Source organism: Bos javanicus, chromosome 15 (genome assembly GCF_032452875.1).
Source record: "Bos javanicus breed banteng chromosome 15, ARS-OSU_banteng_1.0, whole genome shotgun sequence".
NCBI classification, from domain to species: Eukaryota; Metazoa; Chordata; class Mammalia; order Artiodactyla; family Bovidae; genus Bos; species Bos javanicus.
In genome coordinates, this window is record NC_083882.1 from 54,693,046 (window position 1) to 54,713,651 (window position 20,606).

At 53.3% G+C, this 20,606-nt stretch overlaps 1 protein-coding gene across 7 annotated transcripts in view; it reads right to left on the reverse strand.

Annotated features, from left to right (window-relative positions):
* ARRB1 (arrestin beta 1) overlaps positions 1–20,606 on the reverse strand; it is a 78,177-nt gene continuing 57,571 nt past the window's right edge. For 4 of the 7 annotated variants that reach the window (XM_061380870.1, XM_061380872.1, XM_061380877.1 and 1 more), the window contains exons 6-16: positions 20,014–20,073; positions 19,134–19,201; positions 15,866–16,001; positions 14,721–14,805; positions 14,222–14,294; positions 13,136–13,273; positions 11,898–11,981; positions 10,650–10,673; positions 8,401–8,471; positions 7,555–7,606; positions 1–6,231 (exon numbers count right to left, since the gene is read on the reverse strand). In XM_061380870.1, coding sequence (XP_061236854.1) covers positions 6,120–6,231; positions 7,555–7,606; positions 8,401–8,471; positions 10,650–10,673; positions 11,898–11,981; positions 13,136–13,273; positions 14,222–14,294; positions 14,721–14,805; positions 15,866–16,001; positions 19,134–19,201; positions 20,014–20,073 — 903 coding nt within the window. In that variant the 3' untranslated portion in view covers positions 1–6,119. The remainder of the gene's footprint in view (positions 6,232–7,554; positions 7,607–8,400; positions 8,472–10,649; positions 10,674–11,897; positions 11,982–13,135; positions 13,274–14,221; positions 14,295–14,720; positions 14,806–15,865; positions 16,002–19,133; positions 19,202–20,013; positions 20,074–20,606) is intronic. The other 3 variants (XM_061380871.1, XM_061380878.1, XM_061380876.1) reach the window with 1 other exon arrangement.

Genomic DNA, 20,606 nt, shown 5'->3' on the forward strand with positions numbered 1-20,606 from the left:
TCTGTTACAAAAGACCTTTAATGGTCTCCTACTTATGGTTCTTTTGTTCATTTGTCCTGTTAAGAGTTGATAAACTGTAATAACTTATCTGACATAATACGGAATGCCACAGGTACAACAGATGAACCTGGAAGGTGGCCCAGGAATAAGGGTATCATGAAAGAATCATTTACAGAAGGACCACAGACCTGGAGACCAGTCTCAATCACTTGTCACTCCCCATGCCCCGGCTGAGCACCAGCTCCCACTGTGAAGGAAGAGGCAGCCCCCTCCCTCAGCAACTGTGGCTAGACCCCAACACTGAGCAGAGATGCGCCAGGAAGATGGTCATTCTACACGGATCCCAAGTGCTCTTGGATCTGCAGAGCAGGCCATGATGCATCCTGAGTTTGTGAGTCCCCCTTCATACCCACCTCTCCCACGACCCTTGCAGTAATCCCTTTGAGGCGGGCAAAGCCTGACACTGTCTCCACCTTACACAAGGGGGAACTGACGTCAGGACCTCAAGGGCACACTTGAACTGAACACAGAATAGCACTTGGCACTTTATCTCCCACGCCACGTGGCTTGCTGTGTCCTAAGTCTCACATTTTCACCTGGGATTCCCTGGGTGGGGGCCAGGCAGGATTCTGTGCCAAGGGCTGGTCCAGGTCTCCCCAAAGTGCCCACCTCTTAGTCAGCCCTGGTGAGGGACCTGGACAGAATGGCAGGCAAGTAAGAATTCAGGGGATGGCAGGTGGAGGGACCAGCCTCTCTTCAGGGATTCGCCTGTAGCCCACACACTCAGTTGATTGCAAATGTGGGAACAGAATCCTATTAGAATTGCTTCAGGGAGATTTGCTGCTTAAAGGGCATCTGGAGGAACTCTGCCTTCACAGGAGGGACTTTGGTCATAAAGTCTCCCTCAACATTTCTTTTTTGAAATCTGGACTTTTCTCCATCTGGCTGTATATTAAAGAGGAACCCAACTCTACTTTCTCTTCCTATCACACTGCTCCTTTGTCATCTCATGGCCCCAGGTCAGGAAAGTCAGGTGTCACACTGGGGCACAGACACAAGTCCTGGGGTGGGGCTGGGCCTCTTTGCTTCATTCACGGTCCCCCATACTGCCTGGGCCAATATCAGGGACAAGACCCATCCTCACAGCACCAGGTCCCCGCCCAAGTCAAACCCAGGCCAGAGCTTCAGTGGGGGTGAGCTACAAAACCATCAAATGTTTGCGTGTTTACTTGTATCTGTGTGTGTGTGAATAAGCAAATGTTTGGGCCTGGGTCTGTGATGCAAGTTCCAATACGAAGATACTTTTTATTGGAATGCTAGGGCCATTCCAACATGAAAAGCAAGAATAGAACCTGTGCTTGCTGGTCTAGGATCAAACCTCAGAATGGTGGTTTGAAGTCCTTTTTCAAGAGAAGTTTGAAGGTGAAACCTTGATAGGCAAGACAGATAAAAGAAGAGTTGTTCCGGTGGAAGTAGGAATGATGGGGTGGGGAGGGCTGGAGACATAGCCTTTGCCTCCACCCCATCGTCCCACCTTAGCAGCCCCTGACAAAGCTCTGTGGAATACAGGGGTTCCACAGCACTTGGTTAGAAAACAAGTGTTTCAGAGTCTATGGATCGTGGGTCCCGGGGACCTGTGCTTTGACTTCCCTTTTGGGGTGAAGAGTTGGAAGAGAGTGACGGGTGGTGGAGGGGGAGAATGTTCCCCCTTCAATGGGCCTCTCCCTGGAGCCACTGTGCAGGGAGCCTGCAGGGGAGTGGTAGAGGTGGGGATCCTGCTCCAGTTAGGCCATTTCAGTCCTGGAAGGAGGACAAAAGTGGCGGAGCTGCCTGGGCCAGGAGAACAAATTGCCAGGCCCAAGGCAGGCTTACGTGTGAGGGTGGGGAGAGTCTGTTTTGGTCCATGTTGACTTTAAAAACATCAGAACGATTACAGGCCTATGTCCAAGGGACCCTAGGAGAATTCAAGACTGGAGCCTAATGCCTTCCTCCAGGATGGGTGGAGGATGCTCAGTCCCCAGTCGCTGGCAGGAGGGAAGCTGCCTCTGTGGGCTGCTGACACCACCAGGGATGAGTCAGCGGGGACTCTGATCTCACAGTAAAGAGGCCTGGGCTTTCCTCGAGCCCAAATCCCTCCCATGTGTCACCAAGAAGTGACAGTTGGCAGCTCTGGTTGATCCTGGAGGGGGCCTGACACTTTGAAGGGGCAGGCAATTTCTATTCCACCTCACCCTTGGGGTTCTTCAGCAGGGTAGTGGGGGGTTCGGCCCCGCTAGGTCTGGGGGCTGGAGGCTCTTCCTAACCTGGGATCAGATCCAAGCCTTCCTGGCCTCTGACACCAAGATGCACCCAGCTCCCCAATCACTGACACCATCAACGTGTCTCTGTTTTGGTTGCTGGGATCACGGCCTCGGTGGGGGAGGCATTCCTGAACAGTGTCTGAATTTCCTTCTCAGCTGGATCATCAAAGCCAAACTGGCCTCCTCTCATTCTGGTTGACCTCTGCCTAAGTGAGACTGGAGCAAGAGATGGAGGAGGTGGGTGGGAGGGCTCAACTGGCAGCACACTTCTTGTGTGACCCTGGGCTGCTCCCGCACAGTGGCAGGGCCGTGGCCTGAGCAGCCATTTGCAAATTACAGAGCTGATTTTCATCTCCTTTGGGCCTTACAAGTCCCTTGAGTTGCGTGGGAAAGAAATGACTGTCCCATTTTCAGTTACAGAAACCAAGCCCAGGGGGTTGAATGGGATATTCAAGGCTCCTCGGCTGCGGGGCAACAGCCAGTGGGGAGAGGCATCGTGGACTTCTGGGCCAGGGTACTCTTCACTGCACCATGTGGGACCAGCTTGTCAGTAATTCCCCCAGCTGAACCAAGACCCAAGTGAGCTCACCTTGCTGGTCTGGGCTCTGAGACCGAGGAGGCTGGTGGAGTCCAGCCAGATCTCAGTCCTTATCTTCACAAGGACTGTACTCCTCTCTTGGTTGGGAAGGTGAGGAAGTCCAGCTGGCTCTCTGCCTGTAAACTTTCACCTGGGCCATGCTCTTCCTTCCTGCCCAGACTGCTATCTACATGCCACCCACTGCAAAATCTCAGTGTGGAGAGATGTGGTCAGCACAGGCCACAAATGTGTGGACAGAGAGAGCAGGACTGTGGGCTGGTGCCTGGAGCCGAGTGGGGCTCCCCACCCCCAGTGTCACTCCAGGGGTTCACCGGGACAGGCTGACTCCAGATGGAGAGGGGCCCTGCAGAGAAGGGGCTGTAGGACGGGGTGGGTCTGGAGCCAACCAGAGGCTTGGAAAGATAATCTGGGCCTTTCTCGGGAAGAAGCCTGAGTGTTCACTGTGCTGCCATGCATGGCTATGCAGGAGGGCACTCAGCCCAGGGACATGTGGGGCTGAACTCCAGCCTGTGACCACTTGGGAAGCTGTGCATTCCTAAGTGGGTTGAATCCACCTGGAAGAGGCACTGTTTCTAACTCACATCAAGGCACTGTACGGGCTAGCAGCAACCATGGAGCCCTGAATGCAATGGCCCCTCATTACTTCCCCTATAACTCTCCCTTGATCACTTTGTGAGGACAGGGGCTGGGACTGACCCAGCTCTGTGTCTCCAGCGCTTAGCACCAAGTGGAGAAGTTATCAACCAAGCACGGTTAAGCCAAATGAACTTGACTACTGCTCATCTGTAGTCCTGGGCCCAAAGAAGAAATAGAAGGTTAAATAGGCCCATGATGCTTTTTGCAGCTGGAAAATTTCAGTTCAGCACTGTGATAAACCCAAAATGGTCAGTGTGATTTTGAGGTGGAAGGAAATTAAGAAACCAGCCTGACAAAGCTTTTGTGTGACTGCATTAGTGACATGGAGAGAGGTCTATTTGTAGGTAAGGGATCACCACAAATCCTAAAGGGTCTTGTACCAGCCCCAAAGGTTCCAGAAGACAACCCTGAAGAGCGTATGCTGGCCATACCTTGTTCCAACAATTCATTAACTCTCCAGCTGCCCAATGAGGTACAAACTGTCCAGCAAGCTCTAGGAGGGACTGGATGCAGCTGGGACCCTAGAATTGACTGGGGGAGTACGACTATCCCAAGCTGACTTGTTTCTGACCTGGAGTGGGGGTCCCTGGAGTGAGATTCAGCAGGGAAGAGCTGGGGTGCAGTGCCAGGCATATGAACTGGGTAATTTCACCATGGAAAATGGTTGCAAAGTCCATCCCAGGAGGGGCTGAACTGAAGAGCTGAGATCCAACTTGTATAATAAAACTTGGCCATCTCCCTTTTCACAAGTATGGGACACGGACAGAAAGGAGGAAGAGATCCCCTTGCCCTGCTAATCAATACATCTGCTTGGGTATGAGGCAAACTTCAGGATATCCAAAGAGGGTGTGAAGTAGTGCAGGGCCTCTCACAAGCTCTCTTCCCCTCCCCCTGCCACACCTCAGCAAATACAAACAAATACAAATACCTTCTGTAATACTTGATCCCTAGGGCCAAGTAGCTCATGCTAACTACAGCCACAGCTTGCCATCAGGCAACCCCCACCCTGGCCCAGCCCAGGGACCTTAGAAGGACTCTTCTGAGGCCTGGAGTGGGTGTAGGGTGGTGTGCTAGGTGCCCTCTATTGCCCTGCCAGCTCTGGGGTTCAGTGAATCATAGTTGGTGGCAGACAGACCAGAATCAGTGGTTCTGGCTCCACCCACCAGACCAGAAACTCTGATGTTCACAAATTCTTGGAGGCAGAGCTGGGAGGGCCCTTTGTGATCACCTGGTCGAACCCCTTGGTTTTCTAGGTGAAGTACTTGAGGCCCAGAGATGGAAAGGAACTTGCCCAAAGTCACACAGCAATGAGCATCAAAGGTCAGAGAAACAGATAACTTTTAACACTTTCTGCCTCGTTGTCTGCCTGCCCTGTTGCCCTGGAAGTATGCCCATGTCCTAATCACAGCAACAGCAGCGCATGGGTACTGCACACCCATGAAACCAGGAACCACTGTGTGTGTGTGTGTTGGGGGGGTGGTCATCAGCTCCCCAAGGAAACAAAGGAGTCCCCCTTCCTTTTAGGTAAGGACAACTCAGTGGACCTTGCCACCTTCTATGGAAGGATCCCCTTTGACTGTGGACACAGTGGTCTCAGGGGCTCTCTTCAAGTCCAGCCCTGGAGATCTGCAAGGGCAGGAAGACATTGGTGGCCTCAGTCGTTCTGGCCCTTCAGCCTTGCTTCCCACCAGATCGCTGATCCCTCTTCAGGAAGGGGGCCGGGCAGACTCTCACCTTCCCACCCCACCCCCATCTCAGAGTCACCCTTCAGAACACCTCCTCAAGACCGTGGTGTTTTCCGAAGGCCCCTCCCTTCTCTCTGTCGCACTCTGTGTGTATCTGTGGATGACACATACACAAGATACAAGGCAGCTAGGATATTACATCCTGATGGCACTGAAATAGACTTGGGCTACTTCACATGACTTGCCTTAGACTAGGTAACTGCTGGTAAGAAAGTCAGCCCAACTGCTTTGCTCCATTCCTGGGGTCTACAAACCTTCACCAAGGTCACTGTCAGCCACAGAGGAATAGGGGGCAGGGACGAGGGAGGAAGAAGACAGCTGTTTGGTAGGTCTGAACTTCGAGCAAATCTGTGTGGACAATCTATCCATGGGTCTGTCCCCTCCCAGCCAGAGGAGGGTGGCCTTCAAAGCGGTCATGTTTTAGCTGCCAGAACTGTATTCATCACCTGGGACAGTGGCCACATCCTCTCACGCGTCTTGAGCCCCCATCCCCACCTCGCCAAGCCCTTGTGCCCCATCTTCCCCTTTCTGCTCCCCATCCCGAGTCAAATCCGAAGGCCAGAGCTGTGCTGGCCTGTCTGGGGGTCAATAGGAAAAGAGGGGGAATGGAGAAGTGATGCAGTGAGAGGGTGAGGGTGCTGCCTGTGGCCCTGTTGGCATGGTGATGGGGGCCAATCCTGAGGCCAGGGGTTCGCCACCGTGACCTGGAAGACCGCTGGGGCCCCCTGGTAGAAACTGGAAGAACAAAGGGGAGGGGGAGCCAGGACAGGAAGAAGACGAACAAGCATCCTAGTGCATGAGAGTGGACCTGGAGCTGCCCGGAGGGAGGGCGGCCCCAGTCTATCTGTCGTTGAGCCGCGGAGAGCCGGTACCATCCTCCTCTTCCTCCTTGTCATCCTTCATGCCTTTTAGTCTCTGGCGGGCAAAGTCCTCAAACACAATGTCGTCATCGCTGGTGGGAAAGACAAGGAAAACAGGCATGTTTGCAGGGCAGGGAGAGGAAGCTTATCCAGAGGGGTCAGAGGGCCTGCACAGCCCGGCGGGACCCAGAGGCTGTCCTCCGGGACTGGTCTTGGATAGAAAGGCCTGCCAGGCCAGCACATCTGGATGCCCATCAACAACAGTGGGACCAGCCAGTTGCAGAAATACCAGAGGGAGGCATGAGTTTGCTAAGGGCTGGAAATCGACCCAGCTTGAGAAGCTGGGGTTCAGGCACACATCAAATTGTGGGTGGGGGCGGGGAGTGAGGCAGGGTTAGGGCCAGAGGAGGAACTTATTCCACAAAGAGGCCAGGCCGACAGCGGTTTCACAGCATATTCTGAGTCCCCCAAGAACGGGCCCAGGAAACCCCATCCACCCCCACCCGAAGAACTACCCTCAGGAAGCATTCCTGTTTTCTGAGAAAACCCCAAAGGCCCTTTCTCCAGGGAAATGTCAGCTCACATTCTACCCTGAGGGATCTTGGATATACAGGGCCTGTGGGGGCTGGGGTGGGGGCTAGGCAAAGCCCAATAGGGGTGGGGAGCAGAAAAAATGTGAGTGGAGAAAGAGGGTGCCTGAGAGGGGTTCCAGGGCTAAGGGCTGCCTCTAAGAACAGTGAGCTCCCTTCTACTAATAAAATATGTCTACGTGGGCCCACTCTCCAGGCCCCAGCCCCACAGAATTCAGCCAATTGCACAGGGTATCCTCCATGGGGTGACTTAAGACCCGACACATCTCCTGGAGGACAAAGGAAGCATAGATTTGGAGCTGGAGTGAGAAAGCTGCTCGGCCCTGGAGGTGGTTCATGTCTGCCCAGGTCCTTCCCTCTGGCCACTGTCCTGTGAGGTGACAGCCTTTGACCACAGGGCCATCCACACTGGTCCTCGTGAGTCAGAAACAACAAGATCCCCAGAACCTTCCCCACCCCACAGCCTGATTCCACTGGCTGGACACCAGCCAAGCAGGAGGGTCCCAGCCCAGGGCCACAAACCAGCCCTGTGACAGCCGACCAGGTGCTGTGGATGGACGAACGGACTGACGGACTGACGGACGTGCAAGGACGAGGGAGGAAGACAGACCCCACCAAGGCAGGAGGAAGAGGAACAGGCACCGAGGGTCCTTCAAGTCACATGCAGGCAAGCGGGTTGCTGAAGAGGCGAGCAGAGGCGGCTCTCAGCAGACGGGTTAGACCGCTGCTCCTCGGGGTTAATTAGCATAAGTGCAAATAACCAGGTAGCCCCGCCCACCGCCCAAGGCCCGCCCCGCCCATGTCTGCAGGCAGGGTTCTGCTTACTTGGTGTCAAGTTCTATGAGATTGGTATCTACCGGCGTCTCGTGCTCTGGAACTAAACACAGGGCAGATGACCGCCCACGGGTTACTGGCGAGTGGGTGAGGGGGCAGGTGGGCACAGGTCCTCACCCCGGGACAACTAAGCTAAGGTAGGGGAGGGAAAGGAGAAAGGGGGAGTGAGGAAGCCAGGGCTGGTCCCTGGTCTCAGAAACACCTCAAATCAGCTTAAATGAAGGGAGGAGGGTCCAGGCAGAGCCAAGGAGGGCCAGGGAGCAGCACCAGGGGAACAGAAAAATCTCTGGACCCTGCTCTTTTTGGCATGTCTCCAACACAACTTAGATTCATTTGTTGCATGCCTCACTCACTAACTCTAATATAACTATTTATTCACATGTTCACATCTCTGAACTTGCGGTATGTTTTACAGTCATTAGCATTTCATAGTTTAATTATGGGGACATTTTTCTTTCTTTGTAGTACGTGCTACAATGTCTCTTTTGACTGAAACAGTCTTAGGTTTAATGAAATATGACCAATCTGGTATCACTTGGAAATATCACTGGGATGGTGTGCCCAGATATCATCCTATCCATGCAGACCCTTCAACTGTGCCTGGATTCGAGACAAGGGCTCCTGGCATGGCCCTTCCCACCACCCTCACCACCCCCAGCCCACAGAGAACAGAGCCAGACCTTTCTGTCTACTGGGGAGTCAGATGCAAATAGGAGTGTGGGCCTAAAAAAGATCCTGTGAACTGGGGAAGAGGGGTGACCCTGGACTGAAGGCTAACTCAGTGCAAGGTGGGGTGACAGGGAAACCCTATCCCAGGAACCCACAGATTCTGCTTACCTTCCCGATGTGGGGGTTCCTCTTTGGGCTTGGGGTGCATTAGGGTGAAAGGCAGTTCCACGGCCACATCACTGAAAGAGACCCAGACAGGTTGAGCCTTGAGCCCAATCCCAGACTCAAGGCCAGACTCAATGCCCCATCAGTCTGAGAACTGGGAAAGGTTCTGTGATCAGAGGAGGTAGCTCTGGACCAAGAGGCAGGAAATCTGGCCCCAAGCCCCAGTCCCACCACTCTCTGAGCATCAGGCTATCTGGGATAATGGAAACTTCCCCTTTCCTGAGAAGGCTCCTTGAATTTCCATGAGCTAGGAGGTGGCACAGGGCAGTGAGCATGCATCTTGCTTACCGGGTGGCTCCAGAGGGGCCCCAAGATCCTGTGGACCTCCAACGGTCACATCCCAGCCTCCTCTGCCACTGCCCTTCCCAACTTCCTGACTGAAACTCCTCCCACCCTCACTCTCCTCTCTCTCAACATCTCCAGGGGGCTCCTATGAAAGCTCCCAGGTGGCCCGAGTCCCCTGCAATCTAGATGATGCACTGCTGAGGTCAGTTTAATCAAATTCAAGCTGGATGGGACCCTGGTCTCAGTTGTCTACAGAGCTGTCTACATTGTGCTCAGAGCCTTGAAGCCCTATGGGGGTGGAAGGATGGGTGAGGTGGTGCTACTGGCTAGAGCTTCTGACCGGGCTTCTCTGCCCTTGGCCCTGATTGACAGAATAATAACAAGAACACACACTGACAGGGTGCTGACTCTACACCAAGCAGTACTCTAGAATCACTCTTTTTAATATTTACAACAACCCTACTATTATACCCAATGTACAGATTGGGAAACTGAGACCAAGGAGAAAACGTATCTTGTCCAAGGCTCTACAGCTATTAAAAGAAAGTGACAGGCTGAGGATTCTGACTCCCTAATTCACACCCTTAACCCTGTGTGATAACAACTCGGAATTGAGAAGGTGATTCCACCCACCCTCTCTCTCCACTCTGGACAAAAGCAGGCTGGAAAGCTCCTCTACTCTGCAGGGGAGTGTCACCCTACAAATCCCTGTCAACCTTGAGCCCCTCCAGGCACATCACCTTCCTGACTTTGCTGCCAGGGCCGGGTTGAGGGAAGGATGGGGCAGGGGATGAAGTGGTCAGGGGAACCAACTATGCAACCAGGAAGGGATGCTCCCCTGACCCCTCTATTCACTGACGAGCAGTTTACATCTTTAAGTCTCACTGAGCTCACCTAGAAAACAGCGCTAACTCTACTCACCTTCTAGAACCACTTCCAGGAGGTAATGTAGGTAAAAAGGCTTGGTTAAACTGTGAGGCTTGTGCCTGCCAGAATCATGACTTCCCCTCAACAGGGACATGGAGGTTTCATAAAGCTATTGAAACAATGTGGCTTTTTTGTTTGACTTTGGTTTTGTTTTTTGCTTTTTTTTTTTTTTGCTTCCAAAGAGGACAGCTTCTTCAGTTCACTTGGGAAAGTGAGCTATCAGAATGGAAGCTGGTGGAAGACTGAGACCGCCATCCGGAATATGGATGGAAGAATGTGGACCTTAACCTTCCTTCCACCAGGTGACAAGCAATCATGGACAGGGAATGTGTCTGGTTCCTCTCTGGGACCTCAGTCTCCCTCACAAGGCTGGGCTCAAGCCTGGGTTCAAGAACTCCTTACTGAATTAGATTGAATCAACTTGAATTAATTTCACTTCTCCTAACGGACTAAGGTTTCTTGGGATGAGCAATATTAGCTTCCTGGGACAGGAGGAAGCAAAACCACTGGGTTTGGGGCACATGAATTTGTGGAAAATGCACGTGGATCCAGCTGGTTCCAAGGAGTCTGTCTACAGAAGCAGAGCTCCTCAGGACTTCTTAGTAACACTCAGCCAGCAGTTAGTTCTCATTCACCTAGAAGGGTTTGAAAGCCACAAAGCCTAAGTTTACCCAAAACATCCTGTAAAACAGACTGATTGGGGGCCAGTCCCCAGATCACTGAAGCCCACGTTGCTGTCTGCAAAGGTCCTTGTCACTTGGGTGGGATGGAAGAGCAGGGCAAGTTTTGAAAGGAGAAACCGCACCTTCCCAGCCCCTCCGGAGACAGTCCTAGTCCCCGCACATGCCTGAGCCTGGCAATCAAAAACCTGAGTGCTAAGAGTCCTTCCTACCCAGGGCCCGTGGCTCTGGACGGTCAGGACAATGGTCTCTGGGCCCTTCAGGAAGGTGGGTTGATTAGGTTGAAGGGAGGGGCTTTACCTGGATGCAAGATCTCCCAACAGGCTGGGTGGGTCAGAGGAGGCGGAAGAAGTGGTCAGGAGAGAGTTCAGAGAGGAAGAAAACAGAAAGCACGTTCATTCACCACACTTAGGGGTAGGTTAGACCCGGGGACACACTCCTCCCACCCCAGGTGTAACCGCTCATCAGGGATATACGGAAGTGGTATGAGCCCTGCCAGGGGGACTGAAACCAGGCCCGGTTCAGCCAAACTCCCTGCGAGGGCAGCCCCAGGATCCTCTTCTATAAAGGAGACACACAAGTTCAGCCCTGTGCTGCCAGTACTGGGGAAGCTGGGGCTATCCAATGGCAGAAGGAAGTACTTCAGGATGCCCTGAGGATGCCTCAAGAAGGAGCCTGAGGCACAAGACCCACAGGGTCTTGCAAGGGTCAGAGGACACAGGATTTGAGATCTGTGATTCTGAGATGTCCTATAATACATGGCCAGTATTATACACCACCACCACAGGAGGCATTATTCTAAAAATAAAGGAGACTTGATGTCTAATGCTATTAGCTTTCCAATCTTTTCAAAGAAATTTATGAATTAAAAAAAAATCCCTCTGACAAATTAGAAATCCTAATTCTAGATTTATAACAACCTGTTGGCTTAGTATATCGGGAAAAGTGTGAGTTCTTTCTGGGCTTCCACCCGACTCTGCTCTGGATCAGGGAATATGTTTGGTTTACTGTCGTTACCCCAGCACCCAGCCTGTGACCTGAGATTAGAGAAGGAGATTTCGGGAAATGTGTGGGGAACTGTTTTGGCTTCTGTTTCCCCATCTGTAAAGTGGGACAGTCAGAGCACCCTCAATCCAGCTCTGGGATTCTGAGCTCCTTGAGCCACTTCCCCAGCAGATCAGCCTGGGCATAAGTGGGGGTATGGTGGGTGCTGTGCCCTGAGATGTGATGAGGGGCACAGCACCCCTTGGAAACCCCACAGCACAGACTCTTAGGAAGTTCCCGCCACCTCCCATGTGCCCAGACCAGGGACAGGGAAGAGGAGGAGGAGGTAAAAGAAAAGGAAGAAGAAAAGGGAGAGGGGAGAAAGAGGGGAGGAAAAGAGAGGGGCTGAAAGCCTCTGAAACAGGAGAGGGAAAAGGGTGGAGGAGAAGGAAGAGGAACAAGACAAGATCCAGCAAGTAGGCAGAATGGGGCACTGGGTGTGGCCGTCAGGGACCTTCCTGCCCACCCTCTGGGGGCTGGGCTGGGCTGGGCTGGAGCACTCACCCGCCACGAGACACCACCAGCTTCACTTTCACTTTGTAGGAAACAATGATGCCCAGGATCTCCCGGTTGGCTCCTTCCCTCAACCTGCAAGGCGACATAGGGAAGCCAGTTCATGGGTCTTGTGAGACACGGCAGGATGGGCTGCGCCAGGGCAGCACCGTAGGTCCCCTCCTGACCACTCAGCCACCAGGTGCAGGCGGAGCCCGGTGTGTGAGAAAGACGAGGCCTTTCCTTGGGGAGCGAGAGCTCCGAGCACTGGGCCCCAGGTCTGACTGTGCTGCCCTGGGAACCAGCTCCTTCCCGCCCAGAGCCCAAGTCCCAGCAAGGAGGTAAGGGGTGGGCTCTTCCTGCTGGGTGGCTTCCCTTTCTCTTGCTGCTGGCAGAGAGGAGGGGGCAGTGGGCAGGGGAAGGGAGGTGCTGCAGAGGTGGGTCAGGCCCCAGGAAGGGCCAGACCTCAGCAGGTAGGGCAAGAGGGGTCCTCATACCCCCCGGTTTCCATTAGAGCAGGGTAGCCTCAGAGAGGCAGTGGTGACCTTGGGGTAAGATCCCTGGGATCCCTTCCTTCCAAGACACCTCCACATGTGGTTGAGCCCAGCTCACCACCCTCATCTCTCTGGACTCCCAGACCCCGTCCTCATTCATCCTCTCCTCCCAGGACCCTTCCAGAAGCCCCTCCCACCCTTCCTTCCTTCTTTCCATCCTTCCTTCCAGCCTTGCTCTGCCTCAGGGATGCACTCTATCCAGCTGAAGACACAACCAGGTCAGGAGCTGCTGCCTCCTGCACAAAGCCTCTCCATGTCACCCTCCCCTGGGCAAGGCACTGACTAAGGGAGCCTGGTGGAGTGGTCCATCGTGTTCTCTGGGCACCCCTGGAGAGGGGTGGGATCAGGTGACAGCTTCCCTGGCAGTTCAAGCTCATGAGGACGGGCCCTTGACAATGGTCGGGGAGAGGGTAGCCTGAGCCTGTGCTGGCCCTGCTGGGACCAAGGTGGGTGTGGATCCATCTGGGGGAGGATGGTAAAGAATCTGCCTCCAATGCAGAAGACCCAGCTTCGATCCCTGGGTGGGGAAGATCCCCTGGAGGAGGGCACGACAACCCATTCCAGTGTTCTTGCCTGGAGAATCCCACAGACAGAGGAGCCTGGCAGGCTGCAGTCCATGGGGTCACAAAGAGTCAGACACGACTGAGCGACTAACACACAGTGGGGAGCCTGGGACCAGGGAGGGTGGGTCCTCACAGGGTGCTGGAGGCCAGGTTCGTGTCCTCGTGTTTGAGCTTCCCATCCAGGGCGAGGCCCCGCTTCTCTCGATTGTTGGCCAGGAAGGGGGTCAGCGTGTAGACCTTGCAGAACGTAGAGCTGGGTGCCACTGTGTCACTGGAAAGAAGGGAGACTAGTGTGGAGATGCCCCCAGAGCCAACCCCAGCCTCACCCCCAGCCCACCCAGGACACAGAGCCCTGCTCTAGCCTCCCTCTCCTGTGAAGGGCCCACCTTTAGGCCCAGCTCTGCAGGGAGACCACTGCCACCCAAAAGGGACGTCTATGCTCCACATGCAAACAGCAGTGACTCTGGGGTGACCCAACAACTTCATTCGTGGTTTCTAGGCAGCTTCAAGTTTTAAAAAATTCATTGTACTGTTTGCCCTGTGCTGTATGACTAGGATAATGTTTTTTAGTGGAGAGAGTGTGGCCTGTTTTTCCCCTAACGTATTACTGTGAAAAAATTTCAAACATATAGGAAAACTGGAAGAATTGTGCAATGATCACTCACCTCCTAAGTTCTACAATGAAGACCTTACTTGCTGTATCTCATCTCTATCCATCGTGTGTAAGGTGTTTGGATTGTTCAGTTTTTACCTACTTTTGCTCCACCCCCCAGCCCCTTTTCAACAATAAGAGAGCTGCGGTGCAGCAAGCCTTGGAGCCCCAGCTCTGCCAGTGGCCAGCCCTGTGAGGTTGAGCAGTCACATCTCTCTGCCCCCACTTCCTTCTCTGCACACTGGGGGCAGCGGCAACCCCAATGCAGAAGGCTCCAGGCAGTCTAGGTTTCCATAGCCCCGCTCCTCGCAGATTCACTAGCTCTTATTTTGTCATACTAATTTTGGTGGGTCTTTTCCCTGACTGGAGCATGTATTTCCTTGTAGCTAAACCAAGCGGCTGGGTGGTTTTTCAAAAAGCTATTCAGGGCCATCTATGCTGAGCAGCAAGTCTGAGGCCAGACCCTCTGCCAGGTGGAGCAGAGCTACTGGGCCTATAACTCGACCCAGGGCTTCTCCTTTCCCCAGCTGATTCCACCCATCCAAGGCTGGGCTTGTGCTCACTTACTCAGCCTCTTCCATGGCCACAGGGCACTTGTACTGGGCTGTGTTGAACAGACAGATGTCTGCATACTGGCGCACTGCAGAGAAAGAGGGAAACGAGGTGGGTGAGTCCAGGGCTCCCAGGCTCTCTGAGTTGGGATGTTCAGCCCCAGGTAACAGCCAGAGGCCACCAGGAGTTTCTGCAGGAGATGAACCCCATCCTCCACCCAAAGGGCAGCCTGAACAGGCCCACTTCCTTCCATTACCAAAAATCTCCCCCTCAAGGACAGCTCTGTCAAGGGAACTTAGAAGAAGGGCTTCAACAGTAAACTCATTACCTGGCCAGTAAGCAGCCTGTTACCAGCCTCAAAAGCCTTATCCTTCGGCTTAGAGCAGGCCTTAGTCTTCCCTTCAGGCTAGTAGTTATTTACAGGGCTGTTAACAAAGGGAGAGCCTTCGGCTGCCCCCAACCCCTGGGAGGAGTCCCCTTGCCCATCCCCTGGACTGGCCCTCTGCCTGGGTACCCGAGATCTTGATCTTCTTCACCGTCTTGTTGGTGTTGTTGGTGACATGGACGTTGACACTGATGGGTTCTCCGTGGTAGTAGATCTGGGAGGTGGAAGAAGTAGCCAGGGAGAGGGGTAAGATTCCAAAGCTTTAGATGAAGGGGAGGGAAATGAGGCCCCACACACATCTCCTGGGGTTCCCCAGGTCTTGGCCACTCTGACATTGGCCCCAAGCTCATCAGTCACTTCCCACTGATGCTAAGCCACCAGGCATGTTAGACTTAAGTTCCTCTGTGGACCTTGAGAGATAATTGAATTAGAAGGTAATAATCCTAGGCTCTGGGCTTCCCTGGTGGCTCAGATGGTAAAGAATCCATCTGCAATGCAGGAGACCTGCGTTGGGAAGATCCCCTGAAAGAGGGCATGGAAACCCACTCCAGTATTCTTGCCTGGAGGATCCCCATGGACAGAGGAGCCTGGTGGGCTACAGTCCATGAGGTCGCAAAGAGTTGGACATGACTGAGTGACTAAGCACAGTACAATCCTGGGCTCCAGTCCTGGGTTGGTCACCAAAAGTAATGATAACAGTAATACTAACAATAATAAAGATGAGAGCGGTAAGGCCTTGGACAGGTTATCTAAGCCTTGGTTTCCCCCGCTGTCCATTGGAGGGGCTGGAGTAAGTGATACATCAAGTCCCTGCCAGCTCAGGCTGCCTGGAATTTAGACCTGGGAGGATCTGGAAGAAGCAGGAGAGAGGTGGGGAGGGGCTGACCCACTCTGTGAGGGAACTGGCTCTGAAACCTCACTGAAGAGCCTCAATTTATATCTTGGCCTAAGCACTTGCCTTCACTGTGCCCCTGAGAGGCAGAGGGGGTGCTCACATTTCAAAGGGGGATGGGGATGCAGGGGGACGGCCAGGACCCAGGATTCTTCAGAAGGCACACTGACTTCTGAAGTCAACCGCATCCTTCAGGCTCATGCCCATCCCGTCACCCCTTCAGTCCCCAGAGGCTGCTCCAAATCTCCCAAGGAGGTCTCAGCTTCCCTGAGCCCTGTGGTCCTCGGGTGGGAGCTTCTCCCCAGAGGCTGTGAGAGAGCTGGGATCTAAGGCTCCAGCCCTGGGAGGGCAGCCCCACCCATGCCAAGCCCCAACCTCCTACCTCCTTGTCCAGGGAGGCCTCCAGATGCAAGGGCTTGTCTGACATGAGGAACTGCCTGGTGGTCTCGGCCGTGGGCTGGGGGCCAGGCCTCTCTGGGGCATACTGAACCTTCCGGATGACCAGGCGCACAGAATTCCTAGGGGACATGGGCAGAGCAAATGATGACCAGAGTCCCTTGCCTCTATCCCCTTCCCTTGTGACCCTCACATCCTTCTCTTGCTCAAGAGACTGCCATGGTTCCCATCTCCTTGGACTCCAGTCCAAACTGCAAAGGTTGGCATAGGGCCCTGTTACCATCTGGTCCCACTCCAACCTCCTCCATCCTGGGAGTCCCCAGCCTCCTCTAGGTCCTCACTGTCATGCTTGATGGTCCCTCTAGTCCTATTTCTGAAGCTTTGCGTACCCTAGGTCCCAACCTATAACACTCTCTTCCAGCTTCTGCCTTCATTTGCTTCCTTCTGCAAGGCTCAGGCAAACACCTGTTCTTCCAGGAAACTTCCTAGATCCACCCACTCTGCTCTTTTCCTGATCTGAACTCCCACCAGTCAGAGGCCAAGCCACCCCACGACAGTACTGTATGTGGATCTGTGTTTTGGTAGCCAGCAGGATGCTTCCCTGGTAGCTCAGTTGGTAAAGAATCCACCTGCAATGCAGGAGACCTGGGTTTGATTCCTGGGTCAGGAAGATCCCCTGGAGAAGGATCTTGCCTGGAAGATTCCATGTATTCTTGCCTGGAAGATTCCAGTATTCTTGCTTGGAAAATTCCATAGACAGAGGAGCCTGGCAGGCTACAGTCTATGGGGTCACAAAGACTCGGACATGACTTAGCAACTACACCACCACCACCAGGATGCTGAGAAAGAGACCACGTTCCACTTTCTGCATCCCTTATGTCGCTAATGGTATGAGCCCTTTAAGGCAGGGGTTCCCAGCCTCCGGTATCTAATGCCTGATGATCAAAGGAGGAGCTTATGTAATAGTAATGGGAAAATAGTGCACAATAAATGCAACGCACTTGAATCATCCTCAAACCATCCCCCACCCACTCACCGACCTTGGTCCACGGAAAAACTGTCTTCCTGTTCAGAAACCTGTTCGGCCAGAAACCAGTTCCTGGCTCCAAAAAGGGTGGGGATTCCTGCTTTAAGGACAGAAGTTTTTGTCTAAATTGTTCACTGCTGTATTCTCAGTATCTAAGACAGTGCTGGCTGCGATATAACAAATACCTACTGCTACTGCTGCTAAGTCGCTTCAGTCGTGTCCAACTCTGTGCGACCCCATGGACTGCAGCCCACCAGGCTCCGCCGTCCCTGGGATTCTCCAGGCAAGAACACTGGAGTGGGTTGCCATTTCCTTCTCCAATGCATGAAAGTGGAAAGTGAAAGTGAAGTCTCTCAGTCGTGTCTGACTCTTAACGACCCCATGGACTGCAGCCTACCAGGCTCCTCCATCCATGGGATTTTCCAGGCAACAGTACTGGAGTGGGGTGCCATTGCCTTCTCCTAAATACCTACTAAATAGCTATTAAGTAAAAATATACACAGGGGACAAGGGCCCCAGGAAGATACGAAGGTGTGGAGAGGCAATGGAATTCCGTGACGGGGGTGCAGATTCCATTAGCGGGAGAGAGGCCAGTACAGAGAATAAAGACTCAGCAAGAGGATGGACACTCAGAGACAAGGTGGGGCTCAATGAACATGATGGGCGCAGGGAGGAAACAGGGCCAGCAAGGTTTGGTGAGGGGATGGGGACACAGTCAGGTGGAGTCCCAGCATTCCCACTTCTCAAATAAGCCACCTCCATTTCCTACAGCTGGATAACCAAGGTTGAAGTCCTTGCTCTTGGACTTCCCTGGTAGTCCAGTTTAAGACTTTGCCTTCCAATGCAGGAGGTGTAGGTTTGATGCCTAGCCGGGGAGCTAAGATCCTACATGTCTCACGGCCAAAAAACCAAAACATAAAACACAGGCAATATTGTAACAATTCAATAAAGTCTTTAGAGATGATCTACATAAAAAAGAAATCATTTTTTTATAAGCCCTAATTCTCCCCATATGAATTATATGACTTTGAGTAAATTAACCTCTATGCCTCAGTCTCCTCATCTGTAAAATGGCGATGATAGCAGGACCGACTTCTTAGGGTTGTTGTGAGGATTAAATTAGTTTGTACATGTCCATCACTTTGAACTGTGTCTGGTACTTAATAAGCTGGTAAGTGTGAGTTGCTCTATCATTATTAGTAAATTCTGGTGTGGACTTAAAATGTCAAATTGGTAATAGGTTGAGAGTGCTGGCTCTCAACGTTGCCTCCCCTTCCTTGCTGTAGGTAGGCTACTTACCAAAACCTACACCGCCCTTCCTTTCTCCTGGTCGCAAATCTTAAGAAGAAACGGGGAACAGAGAAGCAAGGGACAAAGGTCTCATCTCCCTACATGGTGTAAGTTGCCCAACTGGAGTTGGAGATATGCAATGCATCATATGACCACCAGGTGGCAAACTCAGCCCACTCCCTAAGAGGATGCTGCGTCCTCTGGAAGCCTGCTGCAGGACACAGAGTTGGGGACCCTGGCCAGCCTTGCCAGGAGGCAAAGCAAAGCCCGACCCCAGGAGGGGCAGGTATGAGAACAGGGTTGGGCAGCTCACCCCATAAATCAGGGCCAGCTAGTTCTGGCTGCTGGCCTGGGCTGTCTGTCTGCCCAGGGCTGTCCCTCTCCAGGAAAATGCTTCCCCTCTCTGAGACATGGCAGACCTCCTCTGTCTGCCTTGGGTGGGTTCACTTTCTCCACTTCCCTTCCCTGTTCAGAAGCCTCTACTGACACCCCCTACCCCACCCCCACAACCTCCTGCTGATGACCTCCCAGGAGAACTGGGAAATGGGGGTCCAAGCTGGCCGGGAAACATCTTGCTCACTGTTTAAAACAATCTGAATTTCAGATTTTTTTCCAAAACAAAATTAAAGGACATGCAGTCTGGAGAGGAAGAGATTAGAGGCAGGGCGATAAGGGAAGTGGGTACAGTGATGCAAAGGAAAAAGTGCTGAGGCCTGAGTCAGGGTAATAGAGCCACCTCCCCCAGGAAGCCCTCCCCACCTGCCAGTCTTCCCCAGTGCCCTTGGAGTTTCCAAGGCTGGAATGCAAGGCCCCTCCTCTCCCACTTCCAGGCATTGTTACTTCTGTCTTCCTCCGACTGAACCGTGCCTGTCCTGTCTCCCTCCCTCTGCCAGCAGGCAGCCCGCACCCAGACGGGTAGAAGCTGCGCCCTCCTCACCGCTTGTGGATCTTCTCCTCCAGGTTCTCCGCACAGAAGGCTTTCACTTCGTAGTCCACACCGCAGGCCTGCAGGGAAGGGTCACTAACCTCAATGGAGAGGGCCAGCTCCGTTGAGCACGGCCTACCCACCCTCTCATTTAACGAGGCCGCTGGATGCGAATATCAGTTCCCCAGGCCTGACCCCCTCGTCTGACTGGGAGCCCTGCACTCAGCCTGTGCGGAGCTGCCTCCCTCATCTGACCCTCCCACAGAGCTGCTCCGTGACCAGCTCCGCTCCAGAGTCCTGGCTGTCTGGGGGGCACGGTCCCCAACAAGGCAGTTGCCCAGAAATAACAACAAGCCTTTCAGCAGTCCTATTTAGGACCACCCACCCCCCCACCCCCACCCCAACCACACAGACCCTGCACTGGGCACCCCTTCAACATCTCGCCCTACCCTCTGGACCAAATGATGAGGTACATCCCATCACATCCATTTCACAGATGAGGAAACAGGCTTCAAGCTCTGAGGCCTGGAACACTTGTGGGGTCACCTACGTCCAAGCCTCAGTTTCCCCATCTGTGAGACAGTGATGACTCCACCTCCACACAGGGTTTGTGAGGCCGGACAGTTTGCCAGAGAACATTCTTCAGCCAACACCAAGGCCAGCGAGAGTGACTTGGGAGAGGCTCTGGGCACATAACTGAGTGTAGGGGGTGAGGGTGATGCCATATGTGCCACCCTGTCTGAAAAGACTGCTTATCTGAGGTGGGATCAGCCTAGCTTACACACAAGGAGGCTTCTACAGGGAGAATTCCAGCACCCTCCAGACAGAGAGCTGGGGACCTGAGGACACAGTGTCCTGAACCCAGAGGGATGCTCCCTGAGGGGTGACCCACCTTCCCTGTATCTTCAGGTCCCGGCTGCAAAGTCACAGAGCATGGGAGGTTCGGAGGGATCTGTTAAGAGGACAGAGAGACCTGTCATATTCACCACTGACCTCTCCAGGTCTCCCATCCCCACACACATTCATCAGACCAGTGCCCCTAAGGACTGACCACGTCCCTTCCATCAGACTAGGCAATTCACAGGACAGACCATGTTTACGTCATCAGAACATGCTAAGCTATGCTTCATGTTACACTAGAGGCCCCTGCAATAAAGCCAAGGATTTCAGGGCATCACAGCCCCCACAGAACAAGAGCTGAAAAGGTCTTTCTATGATGTGCACTGCGGTAGGTAGAATAATGGCCCCTGAAGATGTTCACATTCTAATCTCCAAAACCTGTGATAATGTTACCTACAAGGGCAAAAGGGTCTTACAGTGTAATTCGGTGAAGCATCCTGAGACGGGGAGATCACCCTGGATTAGCCAGGTCGACCCACCATAATCACAGCGTCTTTAACAGTGAAAGCAGGGAGCAGAAAAGTCAGCATCACAGTGATGGGATTCGAGAAAGATTGGACCGGCCATTGCTGGCTTTGAAGATGG